Genomic DNA, 27429 nt, shown 5'->3' with positions numbered 1-27429 from the left:
CAGGGTAAAAAAAAGCTTTAATATTCCACACAGGTATTCCAAATAATGCAGGTAAGCAAACTCAATCCTTATGCATTGACTTGACCAGACAAATGAGAACTGAAAAGACTGCTACTTAAATACAAGGTAAAAAAAAGGGCAATTAACAACAAACACCATGATTCATAACTTAATGTCTGTGACATAATGGAAGGTGGAAGGCGGGCAAAACTATATCAGGTGCCGCAGCATGTGGCAGCCCAGACACACGTCTTGTCATCGCCATAACGGAGAGTGCGATCGACGGTGGGAGAACCTCTGAGACCCTCCAGATTTGATACCAACACAGAGATGCCAGCTGCTTGCACCGACATTAGCGGTGTGTCTGCCCAACTGGAAGCCAGCCTTGAACACCTAGCTTCGATGCAACGTTCATGACGGCTGAAAACTCTGGCAGATTCTGGCATGGCGTCCATGATGGCTGGAGACTCTGGCGTCGTGGCCATGAGGGCTGGGCACTCTGGCGTGGCGGACATGTTGTGAAGAGGCTTTGGTGTGGTCTCATCACGCCGGAGACGGGTTTATTGAGGATGACATATCAATGAAACAATTATTAAATTGTAATATTCGAAAGATTGGAGTCATCACCTCGGAGACAAGTTTATTGAGGATGACGTGTCAATTAAACAATTATAAAATAGGAATATTTGAAAGAGCGGAATCATCACGCCAGAGACGGGTTTATTGAGGATGCCGTGTCGATGAGGCAATTTCAGGGGGAGTCTAATTGTAGTCTAAGAGTAATGGGAAACAGGTGGCATTAATCAGAACATAATGAGTCCGGGCAAAGGTTTATGGGAAATATACCTCATCATAGAATGGCAGAGAACTAGGGAGGAGTGCCCTCTAGGGAAATCAAGGGCACTTTAGCTGGTGAATGTAACAGTAGTCAAAGATGTGCGGCGGATTTATAGTTAAACAGTAATGTATATCTATTTGGGGAAATTAAATTCTGTCAAAGTACAAATATCTGATACAAAAAGAGAATTCATTTAGAAATCCATTTTTGTAAAAAAAAAGTAATATAAAATATAAATGATACACAGTATCATGATAAAATGAAGCAGATATATCTGAATATAGATACATTTCTAAATAAACAGATGTGCACATACCTACACTATGATGTCCTGTCACAGGATTCTGTACTGCCTGCACCAACTATATAAAACGTATTGTATTGCGGTATTTCTAATTTCATTGAATCCTTATGATAATTCACGTGATGTCTGCCTTTTCCTGAGTTAAGATTTTCTTTAGACTGTCTCCGCATCTTTTATATGGAATGGTTCTCCTGAAAAACACAATCAACACACATCCGGTCAAGATTTCACTAGTGTTTGTTTCAGTACACAGAAGTACAAGATGAAGAGCGGATTGGTTGTTTACCTGCAGAGCTTTCATCAGATTCACCAGATTTACTGACTCTGATCAAGCAGACTGCCACGATCACAGCCAGCATGAAGACAGCAACAACTACAGGTAAGCAACCATACCTGAGGATTGGTTCAATATTTAGTTATAAATGAAACATATACCATAAATTCAGTTTTCACCAAGCAAAGAGGCTAAACAAGAGAAGATAAACTCACAAGGTTATCGATGGCAGTTGTCCTAGAGGGAAAAGAGGGGGAAAGCAATTAGCATATTTTCATACATTTTATATATGCATGGGTTTATTGAGGGGTATCTGAGGGTACGTTTACACCACAGCAATGTACTAAACATGGAAACGTTTTCCTTCACATTTTTTTTTAAGTTTCTCATACAGACAGTTACGTTGTCAAAACGATCCATGTTCACATGAATCCACAAAAAGGACTAAAGACACTGTATTCTGCTGCTCGGCCATTAGTTGGCGATAGACTGAAAACAACGTTTTTTGTAGTTTACACAGAGACGATATCGTTAATGGTAAAACTTGCCGTTTTAAACCCCGTTTTCAAAAGTACTTTGTGTTTCAAAGTAGGGTGTGGAAACGGCCAGGCGGAAGTGGATCTCTTTGCATCGAGAATTTCAAGAGATGTTACAAAAACATAAATTAGTGACGCTGCAGTAATATATGAAACATTTAGGAAATTAAGTACAATTCTCACCCATGCACTGTGTGTCTGCGAACTGCGTGCAGTTGGAAACAGTTATCTGTCCAATATCTGTCGGTTGAGAAAAATAATTGTATTCTCAGAGAAGTGCTGGAATGAACAGTCCAGTCTGGTAGGCAAAAGCATATATATACCAGTAGGCCTATAAACTCTAAGTCATGAAAACAGTTTAGTTTAGATTATTTTACATTATTGATTTATAAAGCACATTTCAAAACAACAGAGGTTGTAACCAAAGTGCTGTACAGGAAAATTTAAACAGAATTAACACACTGGATCTAAACCTTTAGGACAAATGAAAAAATGTACACCCTCAATTAAAACATGAATAAAAATACATTTTTAAAGAGGATTTAAAAGTAGAAACAGAAGGAGAAGATCTAATATTAAGAGGGAGACTGTTCCAGAGTTGAGAAGAAAGCCCGGTCGCATTTAGTCTTATAACGTGAGCGAGGAACAGAAAGAAGAAGTTGATTAGATGAGCGTAAGGATCTTGAGGCATTGTATGCGACCAGAAGATCACTGATATACTGAGGTGCGAGTCCATGCAAGGCTTTAAAAACAAAAAGCTAATTTTTAAATCAATCCGGGACCTAACCGGCAGCCAAACAGTAATGAAACCATTTCATACCTTCACATCTGCTGCATTTATTGCAAGACACACCAGTGTGGCCTCCATTTTCTCCGGAGCAGTTCATGGCAACATACCAACCTGTAGATTTGCATTGTATGATTATTTATTGATTAGCATTGGTCACCTCAGCATATTCAGATGTATTATTATTTAGTCAGTGGAGCTCACCTTCTGGGCAGTTATGGCAGCACAGCGAATCTGGAAGTTGGAAATGGTTCTCTGGGCATGTGTTGACACATAGAGTACTGAGCGCCCCTACAAATATTGCCTGAAGATATGAGAATAATGTTTCAATAACTCACATTACATATCGTCCCCTTGGAATTATAAGGTTCTATCTGATATTTTTGTCAAAATTGAGTTATTCACATATTCTTATTCTGTGACAACTTATTTACATTATGTGATGTTGTGATCTATGCAGTCGAATGGAAAGGGAAAAAAACGTTGAAGCTCAATATCTCAAAACTGGTCAGAATGCAGATAGAACCTTATCATTCCAAGGTGGCGATTTGTCTAAACCAGGGATTAGAAACAGTTCAAGACAAGAAAATGTAAACCAAAAACTATTTTTGAAGAATGTAGAAAACATGAACAAAACCCCTTACCAAGAGTTCCAGAGTGAAAAGATTATATTTACATGCTTGGTAATGTTTCATACAGTTTAAACCAACAACCAAAGACTTTTTCACAGTAGTTAAAGTGGTTCGGACAAGAAACACTTACCAAAACTCGTTTGCTGTCTGTTTGGTTCATTGTGGGTTGTAGGCTGAAACAAGTGTTCCTTACCAATGTCTTCTGACAGTCCTTTATGCTCGACTCTCTGCCTTTAACCTGCCAGAAACAATAGAGACAGAGCGACACGCGTCATAATCTGAAGACCACGCCCACCGGGGGGGGGAAACAATCGAATGCTCTCCATTGACTTTGCATTGCGTGAGGCTGCATCCTTGTCATTTCGGACTTATTACAAAAAACTGAACAATGTATTAAAGCTGATATGTGACAAAGGGAACGGCAAACAAGCTAAACAAAACCCAGAAGCAAAAACCCAGACGTTTTTATAAGCTGTTGACCCAAAAAACGAGCGTTTAAGGACAAAAAAGTGTATTCAGGCCATTGAGACAGAGCGCTACAGGTCATTTTACACTGATAACTACGGCGACTAGAGGGGAATGTAATCAACGACAGGAAATATCATATATAAAACGGACATTTGGATATTTGACTTAACAGTGACAAAATGTTTACTGCACACATACACATACTGAGACATACTGAGTGTCAGGATCCCAAAATTTACCCATTCATCCTGCTGAAGCGTCACTTCGTATTGCCTGTATCCACTTTTATCTTCTTGTTTTTTTTGGGTCGACAGCTTATAAAAACGTATTTCTGTGATTTTTAGCTTGTTTGCTGTACACCTTGTCACATATCAGCTTTTAGACATTGTTCTGTTTTTTGTTATAAGTCCGAAATGACAATGAGGCAGCCTCCCGCAATGCAAAGTCAATGGAGAGCGTTGGATTGTTTTCCCCCCGGTGTGGGCGTGGCCTAAATGCGCTCTGTCTCTATGACACATTTAAGGCGTGGCCTCTTGGAGATCCAATACATCTCAGATTGTGTGTGCGCTCATCCGAAGTGCGCAAACCCGCATCTCAGTCAGATAGCGCGGACAAATTCACACAAAAATTGTCATCATTACCGTCTTGAGTATCCTAGCAAACTAATATTCCTGCTGTCTGTGTTTTTAATGTTAATCAAACAACAAAAGACAAGGAAATCACTCACTGCTCTAGCTTGTGTAACTTTAATAACAATCTTTAATTTAGTCATATATGAAATGCTATTTTATATTTGATTACTGATATTCAATTTCTGTACCTGAGAACTAATGTTAGACCTACCAGAAAAACCTGAAAAGCACAGTCCTCACAGTTTATAAGTATCTTTGCTCTGATTCTATTTATGTGTGCTGTTGCATAGTTAGATTATTTGATTTTATTTTCTTTAATATTATACCAACTGAACCATGAGTAATCTAAACAGTTACACCCCTAGTAAATATATGTCCATAATAAATATGTTGTATTACAGGCCCCCAATAATTATTCTAGAAATAAGTTCATTCAACGAAGGTAACCTCTTTTGCTACATATTTTTGATGGTTCGAATGCATACTCCTACATGTTTTACCATTTATGAACTATCATTTATGTGCCCTATACCAGGGCTCGACATTAACGCTTGTCCGCTTGTCCGGGACAAGTGGATTTTTTGAAGGGGCAAGTGAAAAATCATTTTACTTGCCCGACGGACAAGTATCCTGGTTAAAACGTCAAAACAACGCAACAAAACACTAACAAGAGTGTTGTTTTCCTGAATACCATCACGACTGAATATGAGGCTGATTTCATTCACCAGCTCCATAAACAATTAATTAACTAACATTAAGTCACTTACATTTAAGATGCAATATGGACTGTTTTTGTTCTATTTCAGCAGCGAAAATAGTTCCAAACAATATCACAACAAAAACGTAACGCATCTCACAGCAACAGCGTGTTACTGAATAATTCAGTGTTTTCATTGAATCGGTTGAATAAAAGATTCAATTCGTAAACGACTGCCTCATTCTTGAATGAATCATCCATTTGAATGAATCGTTTGAATGAATCGACTCAATGACTCACTCATTAAGACGGTCACCTGCTGCCACCTACTGGTGGTTTAGGTTCATTTTTCCAACATTTCTTATTTAAAATAATCTCATAACATTATTTAATGCAGTTGTAATTTGTCAGTGTAAATAATTTAATTTGATTGGTAACAGCCTATAGTGTCTTATTCTAATTTAATTTATAGATCAAATTTAAGAATATACTGTAAAATGAAAGCTGAAGCATAGCCTATATTTAAAAAGATTAAGGAAAAAGGCCCTTTATAAAAAGGTAAAAATATCACAAATATGCAGATTTAAATAGGTCAAAGCTGATTGAACACTGGTGAGAATATTGCTTCAGAACAGATTATATTTACAACACACAAAAAGAAAAATCCGGACAAGCAAATTTTATACTCGGAAAAGTGAATGACAGATTTACTTGTCCGAAGGACAAGCATGTGAACAGGCTTAATGTCGAGCCCTGGCCTATACCATCACCATTCATATCCATGCAACTAATAAATAAATTACTACTAAAGTACAAAATTGTTTACCAAAAAAATAAAATAAATTCTTCATGGATCTAGTCACTTAATTTTTCTCTCAAAATGCACAAGATTTATGCATTTAAATTTAAAATTAATACAATTTTCTTTTGGGGAACACGCCCCGGGACCCCCTAACCTAGAGAGACCAATGTCTACACAGCACAGCCTCACAAAATCCTGTGGGAAACACAAATAATATATTTATAATGTAATATAAATATGAATAAACACTGCTACAGCTTCTTGCTGAGCTCAAAAGCCTTTCTACTGTTGTCAATTATGTTGGTCCATCTTGTTTAAAACTATATACAACTATTATGGAAAAAAATATTGCTTGCATTGCATTTACCACTGCCCATGTGCTTCTACTACTGTTGAGTTATTTGTTATTTCATATCACATTTGAAGTTGCTAATTTTTAATTCCTTTTCACGCAGAATAATAGTTTTGTTATCAATAATATACAGTATTATTACCTCCAGTTTAGGGCTATTTTTTTACTGGTTCACTGTTTACATGTCTGTTCTGCCCTTGGGGAATTGTCCTTGTTATGGTATGGCAGGCTGACCTTTAGCGGTCAAGTATGGTATTGCAGGCTGAATCAGGAAGTTAGTTTAAAGGTCCCATGGCATGGCATTTTTCTATTATTTTATAGTGTTTTCTGAGGTGTACTTATATTATTAGTATGATTTTTACATCATAAAATGTCATAATTTAGAAATAAAAGGCATTTTTTCTATACTGCTGTTTGCCCTGTGGCTGAATGCCCTGCTTCAAGAGGCGTGTCTGCTGTGAGACTTCAGTAAAAACGCCCACTGTTGTGATTGGCTGACATCTTTGCATTTTAAATGAGCGGAGGGGGCGTGGTTTAACGAGGCACGAGCAGGCACGAGTCTGCAGAGAGACGGATGGACCTGTGTTCACTTCTCATCAGTTCTCTCAGCATGTCTCAGTTCAGGATGAACTGTTGTAGTTACTAGCACATACTTCAGGTTATTAGTTTATTTCTAGTCGGAGGGGCTGTCACTCATGTCATAAAGTTAGTAACTTTTAAAATTATGGATAATGGTAAATTATGGATCAGCGCTGACTCGAGACGCGAACCGTTTAGAACGATTCAGTCCGATTTGGTGAACTGGTTCGGTTCACTAAAAAGAACCGATTCAAAAGAATGATTCGTTCGCGAACTGGACATCACGGAGACGAAGCGATTGCTAACAAAGTTATTTATAGTAACTACTGAGTTATGAGAGCGCTGTCAGTCAGCGCGAGTTTATTGTGTTTGTATCTGAGAGTTCTGAATAAACACGAGTCCCAGTCACACCGAGTCCTCTTCATCATTATTCTACAAACTTTGTAACACATGCAATGTACCATTACAGCGAGATGAACGAGTTAGTAAGTGTTGAGTATAGCATTATTTCTAGATATGTTCCAATCATATGAATAGCGTCATTGACGCGCATTGAGTAACGTTACACAGCGCAAACAAAGACACAACAGCTGTAATCGAATGTAATCCAGTTTATTGTGGGGAAAGCTGGCTAGTCTAGCCGGAGACCCTCACGCTTACCCTCCTTCTGCTTAATCTCACGCCGCGTTTGGTGCCTCCGCTGTGGGCCAGATGCAGTACTGGGGGTCGGGGATGTTGGAGGCCGAGCTTCGGCGTGTGTGAAGTTTATCTCTTAAGATGTGACTGCTGATGTTAAACAGAAAAGACTGTATGCACATTTTAGAACAGATAGACGCGACAAGGACGTACAAAAACACTGACTCACAAGATAGAAAACACTGTTCTGTCGGGAGAGAGAGAAGCCGCTGCGTGTCCACAAATAATAAATAATAAGCTACACATAAGAAATCAATGATCACAGATCAGAAGGAACTGAAGAAAGACTTCTGTTTTCATTTGTACATCCAAACACTGAGAAACTGCCAGTGTTCACTCGTTCACAAGTAACGTTAATGATCTCGAGTGTTTGCATGGGCGTGCCAGATTCTCTGGGCGGAGGAAAGGGAGGTAACCGTTCCTGCTTGGACGTCAAACCAGGAGACTTCAGGATTGGCTCGTCTGGCCTGTCATTTTCTCAAAGGCAGAGAAAGACAGCCAGAACTCGGTTTTACACCGATCAACATTTCTATCCACTTGGGGACAATATTCAGGCTAGGGGAACTCATATTAATGTTGAAATACCTCATAAAATGAAAATTTCATGCCATGGGACCTTTAAGAGTAAAAGCACATGGTGAAGATCGTTCCAGCTGCAATAATCCTCTATGTTTCGATTTCTCCTTAGCAAGAACTGCCTGTAAGTGGTTTATATTTTCTATGTGTTACAGTATTTCGAACAATAGATTTGTGCCGAAATTATGTGGATTTAAAACCATATTATAAATTACAATACACAAATTACAATTACATTAAATGTCTTTAAATGTGCCACCCCTCTCTGAGTCTGTGCCCCAGCCAGGCCCCCCTCGAAAAATTGTCTAGACCCGCCCCTGCAGAGCATCTCCAAAACTGCAGCTCTTGTGGGGTGTTCCCGGTCTGCAGTGGTCAGTATCAAAAGTGTTCAAACAGACGAGCTACTGCAGCTCAAATTGCTCAAGAATTTAATGCTGGTTCTGATAGAAAAGTGTCAAAATACACAGTGCATCACAGTTTGTTGCGTATGGGGGGGCTGCATAGCCGCAGACCAGTCAGGGTGCCCATGCTGACTGTAAAAAAGGCCCCCTTGTGGCCGCTAAGCATCAGACACTTTACTGTGACTCTCTCTCTCCCTCCTACTAGAAGACGCCTCGCTTCACCTGGACTATTAGCCAATCACAAGTGACTCAGGATCGCTGCACGCTGGTAGCATTCTGTCCGAGACTTTGCCAGTAGTTTACACTAACCGCACAGACTTGCAACCCGCCTTGATACAACTGCTTTATTCTGTGTGCGTCTTTACAAAACCACTCCTCACTGTACATATTCAGCCATGCAGTTGTCCATTCAATAAATACTTCCAATGAAGAAAATCTTGCGTGATTTTGACCGATCACCCGCTGTGAGCTCTACTTAACGATCCTCACACTCTCTGAATCAAAGAAGCCAGTCCTCTTCTACAAAAGTGGTCCTTCGAGCCGGATCCAGAGCCTGCAGCGGAGCAAGATGTCTACCACCTCGGATAAAGAGTCTAGTGCTCGATGCAGGAGGCAGCGGTCCCTCCCTAACTACTTGCAAGATTATGACTTATCTGATCTCCCGACCAGATCTCAAACCAAGAAGCCTTCTGAGTCACTGTCCAGAGAGCGGCTAGACGAAGAGGACCACAGTAGATCTGATTCACGCTCTGCAACCCCAGAAGGTCAGCTGCACCACAGCCCAGTGCGATGGTCAGTCACTGATAAAGGGGAATCTTCTGCAGATGAGTGGAGAAGGGAGTGCCGCCTACTAGAGCGAGAAAGGGAAGATCTTCTGGCATCAATGAAGGAATTAAAATTACAGAACGAACAGCTCAAAGCCAGAGCGGAGCCCAGCAAGTCCCGTTCAGAGCTACGTACTGTAGCTGCCAGAGATAGACTTTGCCGAGAAGGGCTGGATTATGGAGGTGCTTCAACCCAGTATAAATCAGTCTACTTCCGGGACAGGGAGACACCACCACAACGGTCCTCTGACAGGCGTCATGGCCACAGTAGAGAGACAAAGGACTACAGGGAATCAACCAGGTATGACTCTCCCTCACCTAAGCGCTCTCCCGATCCAATACGCACCAAGCACCAGGCCTCGCGACGAAGCGATGAGTCCAGAGAAGGGCGCTACAGTTCTCATTATAATTATGAGCAGTGCAGCCACCGCCGCTCACCTGAGCACTACGCCAGCTACAGAGACTCTTGTTATTCCTCCAGAGAATACAGAGAACCATCATGCCGAGGTGACTACTCTCCTGCACGGCGTTACAGCTACTCTCCAGACCAGCGTGAGAGACGTAGACCCCCTTCACCTCGGCACGAGCCCAGACGCCGACGCTCAGTGACTCCCCCTGGTGGACAGGAAAGAACATACAGAGGGCCCACTCCTACAATCCCAAACTTCAACCGTCCTAACCCAAGAGACTTTGCAAGACTCCGTATTGCCCTAGACAATCTCCTTCCAAGGGATGCCACTGAACGTTTCAAGTTCCAGATATTAGTGGATCATCTGAAGCTGGAGGAAGCATTGTTGGTGGCAGATTCCTATAGCAATTCAGACTACCCCTTCACTGACACTATGGCAGCTTTAAACCAGCAGTACGGGCAACCACACCAACTCGCCCTTCAGCGTATTGCTGAATTGATGGACGGCCCCAACATTCAGAGTGGAGACATCAAGTCATTTAGGTTGTTCGCCCTGAACGTCAGATCACTGGTGAGCATGTTGGAGCAGCTCGGTTTAAAGGGGCAAGTTGAGCTGGACTGTGGTTCTCATGTCACCCGTCTACTGGGCAAGCTACCGCACGACCTGAGGTCCAGTTTCAGGCGCTACATCCACCCGCTCCGTATTCCTATCCCCACTCTTCTGGACCTGGCAGATTGTTTGGAATACGAGCTCCAGATCCAGGAGGATATAGCACAGTATCGCTTGAGAAAGGACACTGGATCTAAGCCCAAAGATATCAGGAGTACTGTCAAGTCGTCACCTAAGGCCTCAGTCCTCATGCTGGGGGCTGAACCCAAATCGATTAGGGAGTCGGCCAAATTCACCCCTCCAACCATTCTAGATGCAAAGAAGTTCTGCCCATTCTGTGAGAACTACAAGCACACTCTGAATAATTGCGCAAATTTCAAACTGCTCAGCGCCACCCAGAAACGTAACTGGATTCAGGACAACAACCGATGTTGGCGATGCGGCCGAGAACACAGATCAGCTGAATGTGATCTGAAGATGTGTTGTAAAACATGCAACAGCAGACACCTGCTTGCTCTGCACGATGTCAGCGAGAGAAGGCCTGACCAGGTGAAGTCTAGTGAAAGCAAACCTTTGTCCATACCAAGTGCAGACCAAGTGTTATACATTGGCAAGCCACCGCAGGGCCATCGTGTGCTTCTCAAGGTCAGTAAAGTTATCCTCCGCCATGGTGACCAAACTCTAGAGACATACGCTGTGCTAGACGACGGCTCCGAGCGCACCCTGCTCCTCCAACCGGCTGTCCAACAACTGGGACTTGAAGGCCAGCCCGAGGACTTGCCCCTGCGTACAGTTAGGCAGGAGCTGCAGACGCTTCATGGGGCGGCTGTTTCATTTAGCATTTCTCCAGCCTGTTCTCCAGCCATGGTATACAACATCCAAGGAGCCTTTACCGCACCCAAGCTCGGGCTAGGCCAGCACACGTATCCCTTCAAAGCACTGCAGAGTAAATACAGACATTTGAAGAAACTTTCTATCCCTTCATTCAAGGACATTGTCCCACTACTGCTCATTGGCTCAGACCACCCTCATTTGGTGACTCCAGTTGAGCCAGTCATCTTTGGTCCCCCTGGTGCACCGGTTGCTGTCCGCACCCGTCTCGGATGGACGCTGCAAGGTCCAACCAATAATCTAAAGCAGTACCTAATCGAACAACGCTGTCTTTTCACCACCTTTGGGGCACCTCCGGCTGACATCTACCAGCATGTTGAGAGGCTGTGGCAGCTGGACGTCCTTCCATGGCGCAGCGAAAAGGCCAGTACGAGGTCACGGCAGGACAAGGAGGCCCTTGAATGCTTGGATAAACAGACGGTGCGAGTACAGGTTAATGGTGTCCACCGCTATGCTACTCCTCTCCTCCGCGTGAAGAACTTTCCCCAGCTCTGCGCACCAAAGGAGGCAGTACTTCCTCAGCTTCGGAACACGGAAAGGCGGCTGGCGAAGAACCCTGAGATGGCCCAAGTTTATAACGCAGAGATCCAGAGACTTGAACAGGCTGGTTATGTGGCAAAACTACCCCCTGGCACAGAGAACACCTCAAGCAGCTGGTACATCCCTCACCACATTGTCGAGCACGATGGTAAGCACAGAGTGGTTTTTAATTGCTCTTTCCAGTACAGCGCCGCTGACTTGAACAAACTCCTGCTCCCTGGTCCTACCCTAGGTCCACCACTCCTTTCAGTTCTCCTGCGATTCAGAGAACATTGTGTGGCCTTCAGCAGTGACATACGGGGGATGTTTCACCAGGTCAGGCTCCTTCCAGAGGATGAGCCTCTCCTCCGCTTCCTCTGGAGGGAGCTCAAGCGTGATGAACAACCTACAGTCTACCAGTGGAAGGTGCTTCCCTTCGGCACTACCTGTAGCCCCTGCTGTGCTACATATGCCCTACAGAAACACGTCACCGACCATACTCAGCCAGCTGATGCAGTGAGAGACTCTGTGTTAAGACATTTCTACGTGGATAACTGTCTACAAAGCGTGCCTACAGTTGAAGATGCCAAGCCCATCATTGACAAGCTGCAGACTCTCCTTGCCGAGGGAGGCTTTGAGCTACGCCAGTGGGCCAGTACACATCCAGACACCATCCGTCACCTCCCTGCTGAGGCAAGATCAGCTAGTGCTGAAAAGTGGATCGCCCAAGGTCACCCAGGCCAAGAAGAATAAGCCCTGGGCCTGCAGTGGGACTGTCGAGAGGACACTCTGTCCTTCAAGTGTCGAGAGGCTTTAGCCACTGAAGAAGTCGTCACTATGCGCTCCATCTATAAAGTGGTGGCAAGCCAATATGACCCCCTTGGCTTTCTAGTACCTTACACCACCAGAGCCAAAGTTGTCATCCAACACCTGTGGGACAAAAAGCGTGACTGGGACGACCCTGCTCTGCCAGATCACCTGCTAGCTGCATGGAGAGAGTGGGAGGACGAGTTACCTCATCTACAGAGCATAGCACTTCCGAGGTGTTACACTGGCCATGAGTTGGACTCTCCCACCTGTGAACGTGAGATCCACGTGTTCTGTGATGCCTCAGAGCGAGCCTATGGCTCTGTGGCATACCTCCGAACCGAGAATCCTCATGGAGTCGTCCAAGTAGCTTTCGTCACTGCAAGATCCAGAGTTGCTCCAAAAAGGCAGCAGTCAATCCCACGCCTGGAGTTATGCGCTGCTCTGACCGGAGCACAAATGGCTCAGATCCTCAAATCTGAACTCACACTGCACATCAAGCGGGTGGTGCTCTGGTCGGACTCTACCACCGTGCTCCAGTGGCTGCAGTCGGAGTCATGCCGATTCAAAGTGTTTGTTGGTACACGCGTGGCAGAGATCCAGGATCTCACTGAGGGCGATACATGGCGGTATGTGGATTCTGCGCAGAACCCTGCCGACGACATAACACGCGGCAAACCTCTCGACACATTGACACCAGACAGCCGCTGGGGGCAGGGCCCAACCTTCTTGTGTTGTGCCCCCGACAAATGGCCACAAAGTCCTCAGATCCAGAAAGAGGCAGAGCAGGGTGAAGAGCTCAAGAAACCTCATTTCTGCGGCCTCACCACTACCGTGCCAAGTCATCTCCCGGACGCTAAGCAGTTCTCGTCCTTCAGAGACCTCCTGACTGCCACAACAAAGACTCTACATGGGGCGGCCTCAGGCAACGTCACAAGCTACAGCCAAGCCCAGCTGGCTCTGCTACAACAGGTCCAACAAGACAGTTTTCCTATTGACTATGCCCAGCTGCAGTCAGGGAAACCAGTCGCCAAAAGCAGCAGACTTCTCAAGCTTGCACCAGAGTTCGACCACAGTGACAAGCTCATCCGTGTTGGTGGACGTCTGCGCCATAGTAATCAGCTGGAACCGGAAACTGTTCACCCGGTGGTGCTGGATGCCAAACACCCAGTCACGCAGCTGCTCATCCAAGAGTATGATTATCAGCTGCACCATTCAGGCCCAGAGAGGGTCTTCGCAGAGATGCGCCGCAAGTATTGGCTACCAGGAGGGCGAGAGGCTATCCGCCGCTTTCAGCGCAAGTGCCGAGAGTGTCAGAAATGGCGTGGAAAGCCACAAATCCCTAAAATGGCAGACCTGCCTCCATCCAGAGTCCGACTTTTCAAGCCAGCATTTTACTCAGCAGGAGTAGACTGCTTCGGGCCATACTCGGTGGCGATTGGAAGGAGGAGTGAAAAGCGCTGGGGAATAATCTTTAAATGCATGACCACCCGAGCCGTGCATATCGACCTGCTCTCCAGTTTGAATACCGACTCATTCCTCATGGCCCTGAGACGGTTCATCGCCCGCAGAGGAAAGCCGTTCGAGCTGATTTCAGACCAGGGGACTAACTTCAGAGGTGGTAATCGAGAACTCCGGGAAGCATTCGCTGACCTTGCTCCAGACATCAAAGCTCAACTCGCCTCTCAGCAAATCGACTGGAAGTTTAATCCACCTAACGCCCCCCACTTTGGCGGCTGCTGGGAGCGCGAGATACGCTCAGTAAAACAAGCCCTGCAAGTAACCCTTGGAGCCCAGCTTGTTACAGATGAAGTGTTGAGAACCCTACTAGTTGAGATTGAAGGGATTCTCAACTCCAAACCATTAGGTTACACATCTGCGGACGTTGCCGACCCTGATCCAATAACTCCCAACTCACTGCTCATTGGGCGGCCAGATGCCTCTCTCCCGCAGGTGGTGTATCCTGACTCCGAGCTCCTGAGCAGTAGGCGTTGGCGCCATAGCCAGCTGTTGGCTGACCACTTCTGGAAACATTTTATCCGTTTCTATCTGCCCAGCCTCCAGGCCCGACAGAAGTGGAATGCTGAAAACCCAGACCTGCACATCGGCAAGACGGTCCTCATCATTGACCCTCAGCTCCCTCGCTCACTGTGGCCAGTGGGTACAGTTACCAGCGTCTTCCCCGGCCTCGACGGTAAAGTACGATCTGCTGAAGTGAAGGTGGGAGACCGGGCGTACACCCGCCCTGTGGCTCGACTCATCCAGCTTCCAGTGTTGTCAGACTGACCACTACCGGACGAGTGGGCGCCTTCTTCTTCTGCAGATTCCCTTCAGTAATCTGGGGGCGGCTGTAAAAAAGGCCCCCTTGTGGCCGCTAAGCATCAGACACTTTACTGTGACTCTCTCTCTCCCTCCTACTAGAAGACGCCTCGCTTCACCTGGACTATTAGCCAATCACAAGTGACTCAGGATCGCTGCACGCTGGTAGCATTCTGTCCGAGACTTTGCCAGTAGTTTACACTAACCGCACAGACTTGCAACCCGCCTTGATACAACTGCTTTATTCTGTGTGCGTCTTTACAAAACCACTCCTCACTGTACATATTCAGCCATGCAGTTGTCCATTCAATAAATACTTCCAATGAAGAAAATCTTGCGTGATTTTGACCGATCACCCGCTGTGAGCTCTACTTAACGATCCTCACACTCTCTGAATCAAAGAAGCCAGTCCTCTTCGACACTGACCCCTGTCCAATGTTGTACCACCTACCTAAGCATTGTTGCAGATCATGTACCCTTTCATGGAAACGATATTCCCTGGTGGCTGTGGCCTCTTTCAGCAGGATAATGCGTCCTGCCACAAATCAAAAATGGTTCAGGAATGGTTTGAGGAGCACAATGAGTTTGAGGTGTTGTGTTGACTTGACCTCCAAATTTCCCTGATCTCAATTTAATCGAGCATCTGTGGGATGTGCTGAACAAACCAGTCCGATCCATGAAGCCCCCACCTCACTACTCAAGGCCGTAACCATTTCTTGAACATCGGGGGGACCAATTTTTATTTTATTTTTATAAAGCAGAAAAAAACAGAACAGTGAACAAAATTCTATGTCTAATTCTAGTTGGGAAATAATCGTTTTGAGACTATTTGCAAACAATATTTATTAATTTGCTTCAAATATATTATTAGTCCAGAGATTTATCGAATTATTGAATGAATACATTGATCTACAGTTGACATTTGACTTCCCTATTGTTACAAGTCACTCAGGCAAGAAGGCAAGGACAGGCAAATACGTGACTCAAACAAAGTTTACTGAAGAAGGTTTTACAATACAGGAACAAACACACTTTACTTAACTGACTAAACATAACTGGGACCAGACAAGGAGTGAGTGAACAAAGAGGACCTTAAATACAAACACAGATGACTGAATAAACGAAGGGCACAGGTGATACAGATAACTATGCTGAACAGAACTAGACTAACGAGGGTAATCAAGGAAACACAGGAGTGGCGGGAAAAGAACAAAGAAACATGTGACAAATGCAAAAACACAACAGAGACAGACTAGACATGTGACATAACGACCCCCTCCCGGTAGGCGCGGGGAACATGTCGGTGGGACACATGTTGGTGGGGCTCCAGATCCGCCGAGGCCGCCAGAGGCTCCCAACCCGCCATGGTCTCCCGAACACTGGCACCACCCTGGAGGCTTCCCAGCCAGTCAGGACCCGGTGCCCAGTTGGTCTATCTACGGTGCGAGGACCGGGTCCTGACTGGCTGGGAAGCCTCCAGGGTGGTGCCAGTGTTCGGGAGACCATGGCGGGTCAGGAGCATCTGGCCGCCTCGGCGGATCTGGAGCCCCACCCACATGTGTCCTACCCACATGTTCCCCACCCACAGGTCTATGCCAGAACCCCCCCCCCCCCCCCCCAAATAATAAAAAAAATTATTTGGGGAGCTTCAGGGGTGGTGGAAAGGGCCCGTGGAATGGGTCGAGATCAAGGGCTCGAGCGGACTCGTGGGCTGGAGTGGACTTGTGGAAGCCTTGAGCGGAATCCAGGAGACTTGGAGCTGGGACATGGAAGCCTGGAGCGGAATCCAGGAGACTTGGAGCTGGGATGTGGAAGCCTGGAGCGGAATCCAGGAGACTTGGAGCTGGGACGTGGAAGCTTGGAGCGGAATCCAGGAGACTTGGAGCTGGGACATGGAAGCCTGGAGCGGAATCCAGGAGACTTGGAGCTGGGATGTGGAAGCCTGGAGCGGAATCCAGGAGACTTGGAGCTGGGGCGTGGAAGCCTGGAGCGGAATCCAGGAGACTTGGAGCGGGCACTGCAGGTTCGCTCCAAAAGTCTATGAGCCAGCCGTCACTCGCTGGTTCGTTGAGGGCAGTGGCCACCTCGGCAGGAATAGTCCCAGTGAAATGGCATGTGGAGGGCTCTGGTATCGGGTGAGCTGGAAAGTCAGCTGGCTTGCGGGGATGGACTGGATGGCGATGCCTGGTGATGCTCTCGTCGACCGCATCAACCAGGAAATCAGAACCATGTTGCATGAGGACATAATTAATATGCCTGTCTGCTACAGACTTACTGCAAATCTCAGGAGACAACAATAGAGCAAACAAATCATCATCCAGTCCATCCCGAAAACACGCATTGACCATCGGATCTTTCCAGCTCACCAGGGGGACCTTTCTTTCCCATTCTGACATTCAGTTTGGAGTTCAGGGGAGATTGTCTTGACCAGGAACTGCGGTTCTAAATGCATTGAAGCAACTGCCATGTGATTTGGTTGATTAGATAATTGCAATTAATGAGAAATTGAACAGGTGTTCCTAATAATCCTTTAGGTGAGTGTATATTAAGAGCAGGGAGACGTTTGTGTTTGTTTTGTGATTTAATCGGAAAGAAAGAGTCTCTCTCCGCAACGGCATTAAGCGATAGATTGACGTGCTCGAGCCAAAAGAGAACGTAAACCCCGCCTACTTTTGATTTGATTGGACAATCTCAGTCATTTTGACATTGACGAGCGCTGTTAGACCACTTCGGCAAACCTTTTTGTCATCCTAACAACAACATACTGCATAATGACGGGGCAGCATAGCAGTGCAAGAATTTCAATACTGGGGGACAATTTGTCCATTTCTAATTATTGGGGGGGACAATGTCTATGGTGGTTACGGCCCTGTTGCAACTTACAGGACTTTAAGGATCTGCTGCTAACATCTTGGTGCCAGATACCACAGCAGGGGTCTAGTGGAGTTCATCGCCTCAATGGGTCAGGACTTGTTTTTTGCAGCAAAAGGGGGACCAACACAATATTAGGAAGGTAGTCATATTGTTTATGCCTGATCGGTGTAGCGTAATATAATATGTTATAATGACTATGGAAACATTCATGCATTTAAGAGTTAAGGAACTGTGGGGACTTTTTTTTGTTGTTGGATGAAATGAAATCTAAATGAAAACAAGCTTCGCATCAATGAGGGTTGATCAAGCAGGGTGTTGATGCTGGGAGCCAAAATATGGCTGCTAGTCAAGAAGGCTCGTGAGGAGGGGAAGAAGGTCTCATGGAAGGGTCCCCATGCTTTTGTCGTGGGAAAAAAACTCAAACTTAACCCCTGAGGTGTACCATGTACTGTGTTTTATATTTGCAGATTACCTTCATGGAGCAACATAATTTGAATTTAACTCATGAATTGCGCATGGACAGATTTTCTCGTTTGCAGACTATGGACAGATTTTCTCGTTTGCAGACTGCCTTTATGGAGCAACGTGAAAATTTTCTGTTGTGGTTCCTTCATTATAAATATAGGGGAGAGCGGGGCACAACCTAACACTTTTTGACTTTCTGGTTTGTGTAAATCCACTTGTGGTTCAGAGTATTTATTTTCTCCCACATTAATTTCACACTTGTCTAGTACAGTTATGTGGTTTTGTTTCATTAAGACAGCGTATACTTTTTTCTTGATTAACCCCGAATGAATGGAAGTGAAATGCCCATAGGTGGGGTGCATTATAACATGAGCATATGACAGCTTAAAATGTTACCTGAAATCATCAAAAAAATATACAAGACAAACTAAAATATTTTGTCAATATAATACAATTATTAACTTTTTCATATCAAGTAATGGCATTTTTTAATAATTAAAAATATACCATTTGAGTTTGACAACCAACACATCTCAAAACACAGATTTTACATAATTCATCATTTTTGAACTTTGACTCTCAGGGCCCTATCTTGCACTCAGCGCAATTGACTTTGTACACCGACGCATGTGTCATTCCTATTTTGCACCCGCGCAAAGCGCGCTTTTCCCTCCACAGAAGCACGTCGCTAAACTAGTGAATGAACTTGCGCTACCTGGGCGTTTCAGCGCAAAAAAGGAGGCGGTGTTCCGGCGCAAACAATCCCTGGTGCTATTTTGCTGTTCCATTAAACAATTGCGCCACTGACCAGAAAAAACCTAGTCTAAAGTCAGTGGCGCGTTGCGCGTTGTTCATTATGCTATTTAAGGGCGCATGCTTGACCATAATGTATAGCGTGCACAACGCGCATACACTTTGCTCATGTAATCTACACAGATGCAACAGTTATTTTTGCAAATCATAAATTGTTACACTAAAAAATATTAACACATGAGATGACGGAAATCATTGTGGTGTGCCACGAAGATGTGAAAAAATAGGCATAAATCTAGCTTACAAATTATTCAGGCTAATTGTAGTCTAATAATTAAGAGACCTGTTTGCCCAATAGTGGCAACTTCTGCAAGACATATATGTATATAAGGACATCTAACAAATTGGTTTGTCGTCAAGAACCAGGGAAAAAATTGGTGAGGGTGGACGCAGCGATGTCCTCTGCTGGCGTCAGGTCCTGAGTAGAGGCAGATCCACCTCCCGTTACACGGCGTGCCCGATTGATGCTGGCAAGCTTGGACTTTCCCCGTCTTCTGATGTCATTGTAGCGCTTGCGGCACTGGTGCGACGTCCTGGGGATGCCAGCTGATGAAACAATTGTGGCTATTTCCTCCCACGCCTGTTTAACCGACGCTATTTTGGGTGGGTTTCTCCCATCCCCATACAACACAAACTTCTCTGTCTTTCACTGCTCTTACAAGCACATCAGTCTCCTCGGCTTTTGAACCGCTCCTGGCGTGCGCCTGGTAAATACGCCATAATAATAGCAATCCATAATGGAACTTGCGCACCTGCTTTTACAGGGAATGTTGGATGACGCTCTGATTGGTTTATTCACGTTACGCCCAAACCACACCTATGAATAATGCAGCTACTTCAGACCAACCCATTTTAGATTTGCGCCGGGCGCAAGAGCCATTTATCCCGCCGGGAAAATAGCAACAGCGCCGAGACCCGCCCACAAAGTTACTTGCGCTTTGCGCTTTGACACTTGCGTTTCAGATCGTTAAAATAGGGCCCTCAGTCTTTATTCACCTCTTTCTCAGGTTTCTCAATAGAATCATAAAAGTATAGAATTTAATATCATAGTTCTATTAGGGGCTCATTGTAACTCAGTGTGACAATGTGCCAAAAGAAAACACTGTATTAATGAAACAACCCACATAATTGTACTAGACGTGTGAAATTAATGTAAGAGATGAGAAAATAAATACTCTGCACCCTTGAGTGGATTTACACAAAGTGAGAAATCAAAACGTGTTGACCGCTTTCCCCTATACTTGCATCTCAAAATGCTTTTATGACGCAAAATCAATGTAAACACTGTTATGTAAAGACTTAAAGGATTCAATAGACAGGACAAACCACATCTTATAATTCAAAGAGATTTGTGCATTAGTGTGAATGCGATGTCCTCGTGGTAAACGAACAGCTGTAAAGATGAATGGAAAACGTTCAGATAGCAGATATGCAGGCTGCTCTTAAATACTGAAAGCACTCTTTGTTTATTTCTTGTATTATGTTTTGTTCTTTTTTTTCTTATTATTTACTGGCTTTTATGTTTTGAAGCTATATTAGTTAATATATATTTAAAATCTTACCATGCAATTGTTTTAATTACTATTTTTAATTTATAATTAAATAGTAGTTAAATAAAAAAGATTTTAAGTTTTATTAATAAAATAAGTAATAAAAAAAAAGAGACCAATAATCTTTTTAGATTTGGATCGTGACTCCCAGAATCGGATCGGATCTTGAGGTGCCTAAAGATTCCACCATTACAATGATTTATTGCTTGTCTTTGTTGAATTATATAGAAGATAAAGTGCTTAAAAAATTATCACATATTGAATCACAATCACAATATTGGTAACAAAATAAATAAAATAAAATTGCAATTCGATTATTTTGCAAACTGTTCAGTCTTAGTTACAGGGTATATGTTATGACTTAGGCCTACATGTGTGTTCTTGTTCTGGTTTCTACTTTGTTAAACATTTTAGTGGGAAATATGCAGAATATTCCAGGTTAATAATCCTTTACTGGACACACAGTATTACATAACTGAAGACTGTCTTAACCTTGGTAGTATTTATTCAGTTGTTGATACCATTTTAATAAAATTATTATCACTGCATATTTCACATCTTTTTAGTAGCCTATACCTTTCTAACCCCAGCTATTCTTAGCTTGTTTTCACCAGGATGATCAGACCTCTGTCCTCTCTCTCTCTCTCTCTCTCTCTCTCTCTCTCTCTCTCTCTCTCTCTCTCTCTCTCTCCTCTCTCTCTCTCTCTCTCTCTCTCTCATCTCTCTCTCTCTCTCTCTCTCTCTCTCTCTCTCTCTCTCTCCTCTCTCTCTCTCTCTCTTACACACACAGTTCTGGTCTGGTTCGCCAACTTTGTGGGGACTCTCCATAGATGTGGTTTTTATATTGTATTAACTGTATATTCTCTCCTCTTATACTAAACCTACCCATCTCACAAAACTTTTTGCATCAACTCGTCACATATTGATGCTTGGTCAGACCCCTTTAGCGTAATTTTCCGACGCACATGGTACTCCATTGATTTCATTTGTTTGCCTTATCGTCAGATCAAGAGGCATTTAATTCTTTGCATTTGTAATGTTGCATGTTGGCATTCCAAGTCTTCTGAAGTCATACGATATCTTCATGTAAAGAACAGAGTTGATCTTAATGTTTTAATCACTGAAGTGATGTTCCCGCCGCCCTTTAAATGCACGCACTCAGTCATATCTCATTCAAAAGATACACCTGACTCTTTAGCATGACGCGATCATTTACGAGACACACACGAGAGCCAATGGCATTTCACTATCAAAGATTTTTTTACCAATCAATCGTTTGGGCCTCAGGAACACTTGGAATATTTGTACTTTTTTAATAAATTGTGCCTGCAGTCGTATCTGCCTGTTATAATCCTGTGTTTTATATCATATAACACACAAATGGGTAGGTTTAGGATGCAATGGGGTTAAGTTACATGTTCAAACGTGTCTAAATAGCGTAAATAACAAAATTATGTAAATAAAAGTTATGCTGGCTGATTGAATTGAGAATCACACTCCAACATGTCATAATGGCAAAACCATAACCCAATACATAATTTCATCATGATGATAACATCCCATGCCCTGTGTATGACGCCAAAGGTTTCTTATTGAAATGAATGGAGCACCTGCGCATCTGAAAATTACGCTAAAGGGGTACCCTGTGCATTAAAAAGTGACGCAAAGGGGTACTGACCAAGAGTCGATATGAGACGAGTTGGGTGTGAGAACGTGTTGGATTTAAAAGTTGTTTGCGACACAAGTTCGTTTTAAAAGTTTGTTTGTGACACACAGTGACACAAGTCCCCACTAGTAAGTGTGCATTCAGGTTGAAGTCCCCACTGGTGTAGAAAACACACACACACACACAGACTCCTACTCTATTCAAACACACAAGTGTAACGGTTCCACTGAAGTCAGTCCAAGTGCAGTTTATTCCATAATAGTGTATAAACGAAGCAATAACTTGAAATAACCATTACTTGGCATGGACATGAAACTCGCAGCAGTGGACTACAGCATCAAAAGATGACATCAAAGACCATGGCAATAAATGCAGACTACTGATGAGCAAAGAGCAATGAACCAATGAGAACGCAACACAAAGGAAACCAAAGTGGCAGGATTACAGGGAAGCGTGGGTATCACAAGACATGACAACAAAGAGCCCAACCAAACACCAGCCTTATATCCCTCCTTTTAAAGGGGTTCTCCAGGGTTAGCGGGCCAGGACAATTAAGTGGAATGAGGTGGAATGAGTCATGGTAGGATTCAGGTCAAGGTCATGGCTTAAGTCCTGGAGAATAGAATACCTTGATGTGGAAAATAGATGGAAGGCTGCTTTCATGCTTTTCATGTCTTTTAATTTGAAATGTGCTCCTTAGTATATGTCCTGATTGGTTCATTGTTTAATTGTTTACAGGGGTTCCTTGTTAGTCATCAGTCCTTGTGTATAAATTGTCCTCATTGACTCTAGCTTTGTTCAATGTAACCTGCTGGTGCATGGTTCATGTTCAAGTCTGTTCAAGTTAAGTCATCGTTTTGTTCTTTTTTCTTGTATTGTTTTCACTTTGTTGTAAAATAAACTGCACTTGGGTTAAGTACACTCGCCTTCAGTGGACTATAATACAGAAAACTAAACCGTTAACTTTGAACCAAGAAAATTAAGATATTAAATTAATTAAAGGGGATTAAGGGAATAGAGAAGAAATAAGAAGGGTAATAAAAGGTCTAGGTCTAATTATAGCCTATAGTTGTAAAGTAATCCATTTAAACTTTTTGCAAATATTTTATTTAATAATATGCATACATTCACTCTTGTTAGTATGTCTAATATGTACAAAACAGCCGATCCTTTATTTTGGGTATTGCGACAAGTCCTCTCACGTCATGGGCGCCATGCCAGAGCCTTGTCACGTCATGGTCGCTACGCCAGAGCATTTCCACATCATGTTAGATTTTGGTAGACAGAAATACTGTTGAAAATACTTTTTTTTATTATTATTAAATGTAGTATAGGCCTAAACAAGATACATTTATACTAAATATTAATACTAATAAAAAAAAATTAGAATATTTAACTGGAATATTTAATTAGATATACTGTTTAACTAAATATTCTGCTACAAAAAAAAGGGACTCATAAGGGACTTGAATCGATGAATCTGTTCATCAAGAAACCCTCTGAACGAAGCAATTCACTAGAATGAATCAGACTTACCAAAGCTAAATATGAGAGAAAGAGGACCATTTAAGATGAACCGATTCAATAGAGAAAATCAGACTCACCAGTGCTATATACAAGACTTACCGAGTTACCAATTTTCAAAGTCGTCAGATCACAGTTCTTTTTCACACTGCATAATTATCTGGGGTAGCATTCAGTCACTGCTGTGTTTACACTGCATGATGGATCGGTAACAGGCGGGTTTCGCTGACAACTCTGTCTGGTCCGCAAACTAGCTACGTTTCACAACTAGACATGTGCCGGTATACAGTAATACGATATACCGCAATAATGAACATGTACAATATTGTTATCGTGGGCACTACAAAATACAGTGAATAATTATTTATTACGAATTATTCCGATTTTTAGAATGCATTATAAGAATACTTTACCCATCAACCGTTTAAAACGAACAACACATCAAAGAGGAACGCGCACTGATGTAAACAGACCATGCAGAGGGCGCTGACGGAACAGTAGAAATGCAGCCGATATGGTGCTCGTCATCACATAATACTTAATACTTAAAGACTTAAGGCTATTTATTTTCAAACTTAAACATTTTATATTTTAATCTGGACTAAATTACATGCCCTAGATATTGTTTGAATATGTTCTGACTGTTGTTCAATCACACACTTTACAATAAGGCTCCATTATTTAACAATAGTTAATTCATTAACAAACTGACAATGAAAAATAATTCTAAAGCATATTAATCTTAGTTAAATGTACATTTCAGCATTTAATAACACATTATTAAAATCAAAAGTTGTAACTATATTATTTAATGGACCTGAGCTTACGCTAACTAAAAGTTGCTTTTTTAAACTAACATTATCAAAGAAGAATAACTTCTGTAAAAATTTAGCTATTCATTCTTTGTTAATGTTAATGCATTAACTGGTGAGAGATTATCGTAAAGTGTATTATTGTATTTAAATGTTTGGTTATTTTGTTATAAGAAAGTTATTAAACCTGTTATAGTATGACAACACTTTTTGTGCAACTTATTTCAATATCGTGATAATACCATATACCGGGATAAAAGCTTCAGCAATTAATCGCAACATGAAAATTTGATACCAGCACATGCCTATTCACAACCAAACACGCAAGAAGTGACAAGGAAACAATGCCAGAGTGTGACCGGAGTTCTAATTTTCTAATTCTAGTTCTAATGTATTTATCTAATTTCCAGTCAGAACACATTTCACACAGCAGGATTTTGAATCGCCGACAGGCAGGGGTGGACTGGGACAAAAAAAGTGGCCCTGGACTTTCTGGCACAAAGCGGCCCATCACACCCGCTCTGCAACACACCTCACCATAAACCCACCAGCTCATTATACACAGAGCAATTTTAAACCGAAGCTATTTATACAAAAATATGAATTATATTAATTGTTTTATTGAAATGCTTATCATACTGAATTACTGGCATACTTCTTTAGGTTATAACTTGTCTTTCCCTGTGCACATGGTGTCACAGATGCATCAGCGGCAGACCTCTACACTCCGCCCATCCGCTCCGCTTCACCCAAGTTCTGATTCATCGCACCTGTGTTCATCACCTGTCCCTAATTCCCCATCACTGCACTTCCTGTTATAAGCACCTTCAGTTTCTACAGTCATTGTCAGGTCTCGTCGATACTACATCGTCATACTGACTCACTCACTCTATCCTTACCTACGAAAGACTTACCTGTGTTCCTTCATCCGACGATCCTTCCTCAACCAGCCTGCCTTCTTCAGATCACCTGCCTTGTACCATCACCATCCCGACTTCCATCCTGCATCAGATAAGAGACTCACTCAGAACACTTCATCAGTTACCGCTCCAGTTATCTCATCACTTCTTCCTGTCTGCCGTGACCATTATATATTGTGTTTAATAAATATCCTTTCAACTTACCTGTTTGTGTCATTCAGCAACCCTGACAGAAGACCTGACCAAACATGCACAAACCATCTGGTCACGGCGACGGAGAAGCCTCCACGCCGATCTTCACCACCGGATCCTCACCTGTCACTTCATCACCCACCATCAATCCTTCTTCGTCTGCCTCTGTCAGTCTCATGGCCCGGCCAGCGCCCTTCTCAGGCGAGGAGGGGGAGTGCAGCGGATTTCTCCTGCAGTGCGAGCTGTTCATGGAGATGAAAGCATCACAATTCGACTCCGAGAGATCAAAGGTAGCTTTCTTAATTTCCCTTCTCACTGGAAGAGCATTGCTTTGGGCACAATCACTTTGGGAAGCTAAAGGAGCTGTGACTGAGACCCTGAACAACTTTATTAGTCACTTCCGGGTAGTGTTTTCTTCAGTCGCTAATGCTTTATCTGTTCATGATCAATTATTTCGTCTACGGCAAGGCAATTCATCTGTCTCTTCATATGCACTTCAGTTTCGAACCCTAGCAGCCTCTAGTGGATGGAATGAGCCGGCTTTAATCACCGCCTACCGGCAAGGGTTAGGTCATGAGATCCGGTTGCAACTCTCCATTCATGATGATGCCATTGGTTTGGAAAGCCTCATTCAGCGTTCCATCAGTGTGGACCAACGCCGCACTGCCTGTCTGCTCGCTCACCCTGCACTGCCTCCTCCTCGTCTTTCCACCACAGTCAACCCTCTAACCCCAGAACCCATGGACCTCAGTCCTGCACAGTTATCATCAGTTGAACGCCAGAGACGCATTTCTAACAACCTGTGTCTATACTGTGGATCCGCTGGCCACCTGCTAGCCTCTTGTCCAGTTCGTCCCCCACGACCGGCGGTGAGTACAGTACATCTTCCATCACCCATTTCTCAATTGAAATACACTACTGTTCAGATTTCACATCGTCAGCACTCTCTTCCAGCACAAGCGCTAATCGACTCTGGGTCCGCTGGTAACTTTATCTCACGTTCCACTCTTCAAAAGCTACAAGTCCGCCATGAATCCATCCCGCAGACTCTTCAAGTGCATTCCATCCTCGGCAGACCGCTCAGTCGTGGGAGGATATGTCACCGCAGCCCCTCTGTAACAATGAAAATTGGTTGTCTTCATCAAGAGGAATTGTCTTTTCTGGTGTTGGAGGGTTCTACGGCAGATATCATCCTGGGACGCCCGTGGCTGGAACTCCATTCTCCAGATATCAACTGGTCTACGGGAGAGGTTCGTCAAATGGGGAAGTAACTGCTTTTCACGCTGTTTAGTTCAGGTTAAAAGGGTGTCTCACAGTTACTCATTACCCGTCCAAAAGATTTCCATGTGTTCCACCTCCGTTGAAAGCCCAGCTCTTAACGACCATCATGAGATTCCTCACAGTTACCGGGCGTTCCAGGATGTCTTCGATAAGCAGCTGGCCACCAAACTTCCACCACATCGGCCATGGGACTGTGCGATTGACCTACTGCCTGGGGCGGTTCTACCGCGTGGTAAAATCTACCCACTGTCCATCCCAGAACAGAAGGCCATGGAGGAGTACATCGAGGAGGCACTTCATCAAGGATACATCCGGCCTTCTACTTCCCCTGCTGCGTCAAGCTTCTTTTTCGTCGGTAAGAAGGACAGAGGCTTGCGCC

At 43.6% G+C, this 27429-nt stretch overlaps 1 protein-coding gene across 1 annotated transcript; it reads right to left on the bottom strand.

Annotated features, from left to right (window-relative positions):
- On the bottom strand, positions 1 to 25930 carry LOC307142798 (uncharacterized protein). The gene is made up of 9 exons (XM_079843909.1): positions 25782 to 25930; positions 25572 to 25659; positions 3502 to 3609; positions 2944 to 3043; positions 2773 to 2853; positions 2136 to 2192; positions 1632 to 1653; positions 1429 to 1535; positions 1 to 1333 (listed from the first exon to the last, which is right to left on the bottom strand). The coding sequence occupies exons 3-9, from the start codon at positions 3529 to 3531 to the stop codon at positions 1296 to 1298; spliced, it is 435 nt and encodes a 144-aa protein (XP_079700035.1). The 5' UTR covers positions 3532 to 3609; positions 25572 to 25659; positions 25782 to 25930; the 3' UTR covers positions 1 to 1295.
- Positions 25931 to 27429: the final 1499 nt, after the last annotated feature.

Source organism: Gobio gobio (genome assembly GCF_949357685.1).
Source record: "Gobio gobio genome assembly, chromosome: 19".
NCBI lineage: Eukaryota > Metazoa > Chordata > Actinopteri > Cypriniformes > Gobionidae > Gobio > Gobio gobio.
Note: the sequence above shows the minus strand (reverse complement) of the source record. Positions and strands in the feature narration are given on the sequence as shown.

Coding starts and splice junctions, on each gene's coding strand:
- LOC307142798 (XM_079843909.1), bottom strand. CDS start 3,531: ATGAACCAAACAGACAGCAAACGAGTTTTG. Junction 3,044..3,501: donor CAGACAGCAAACGAGTTTTG/GTAAGTGTTTCT, acceptor TCATATCTTCAG/GCAATATTTGTAGGGGCGCT. Junction 1,334..1,428: donor ATCTGATGAAAGCTCTGCAG/GTAAACAACCAA, acceptor TGTGTTTTTCAG/GAGAACCATTCCATATAAAA.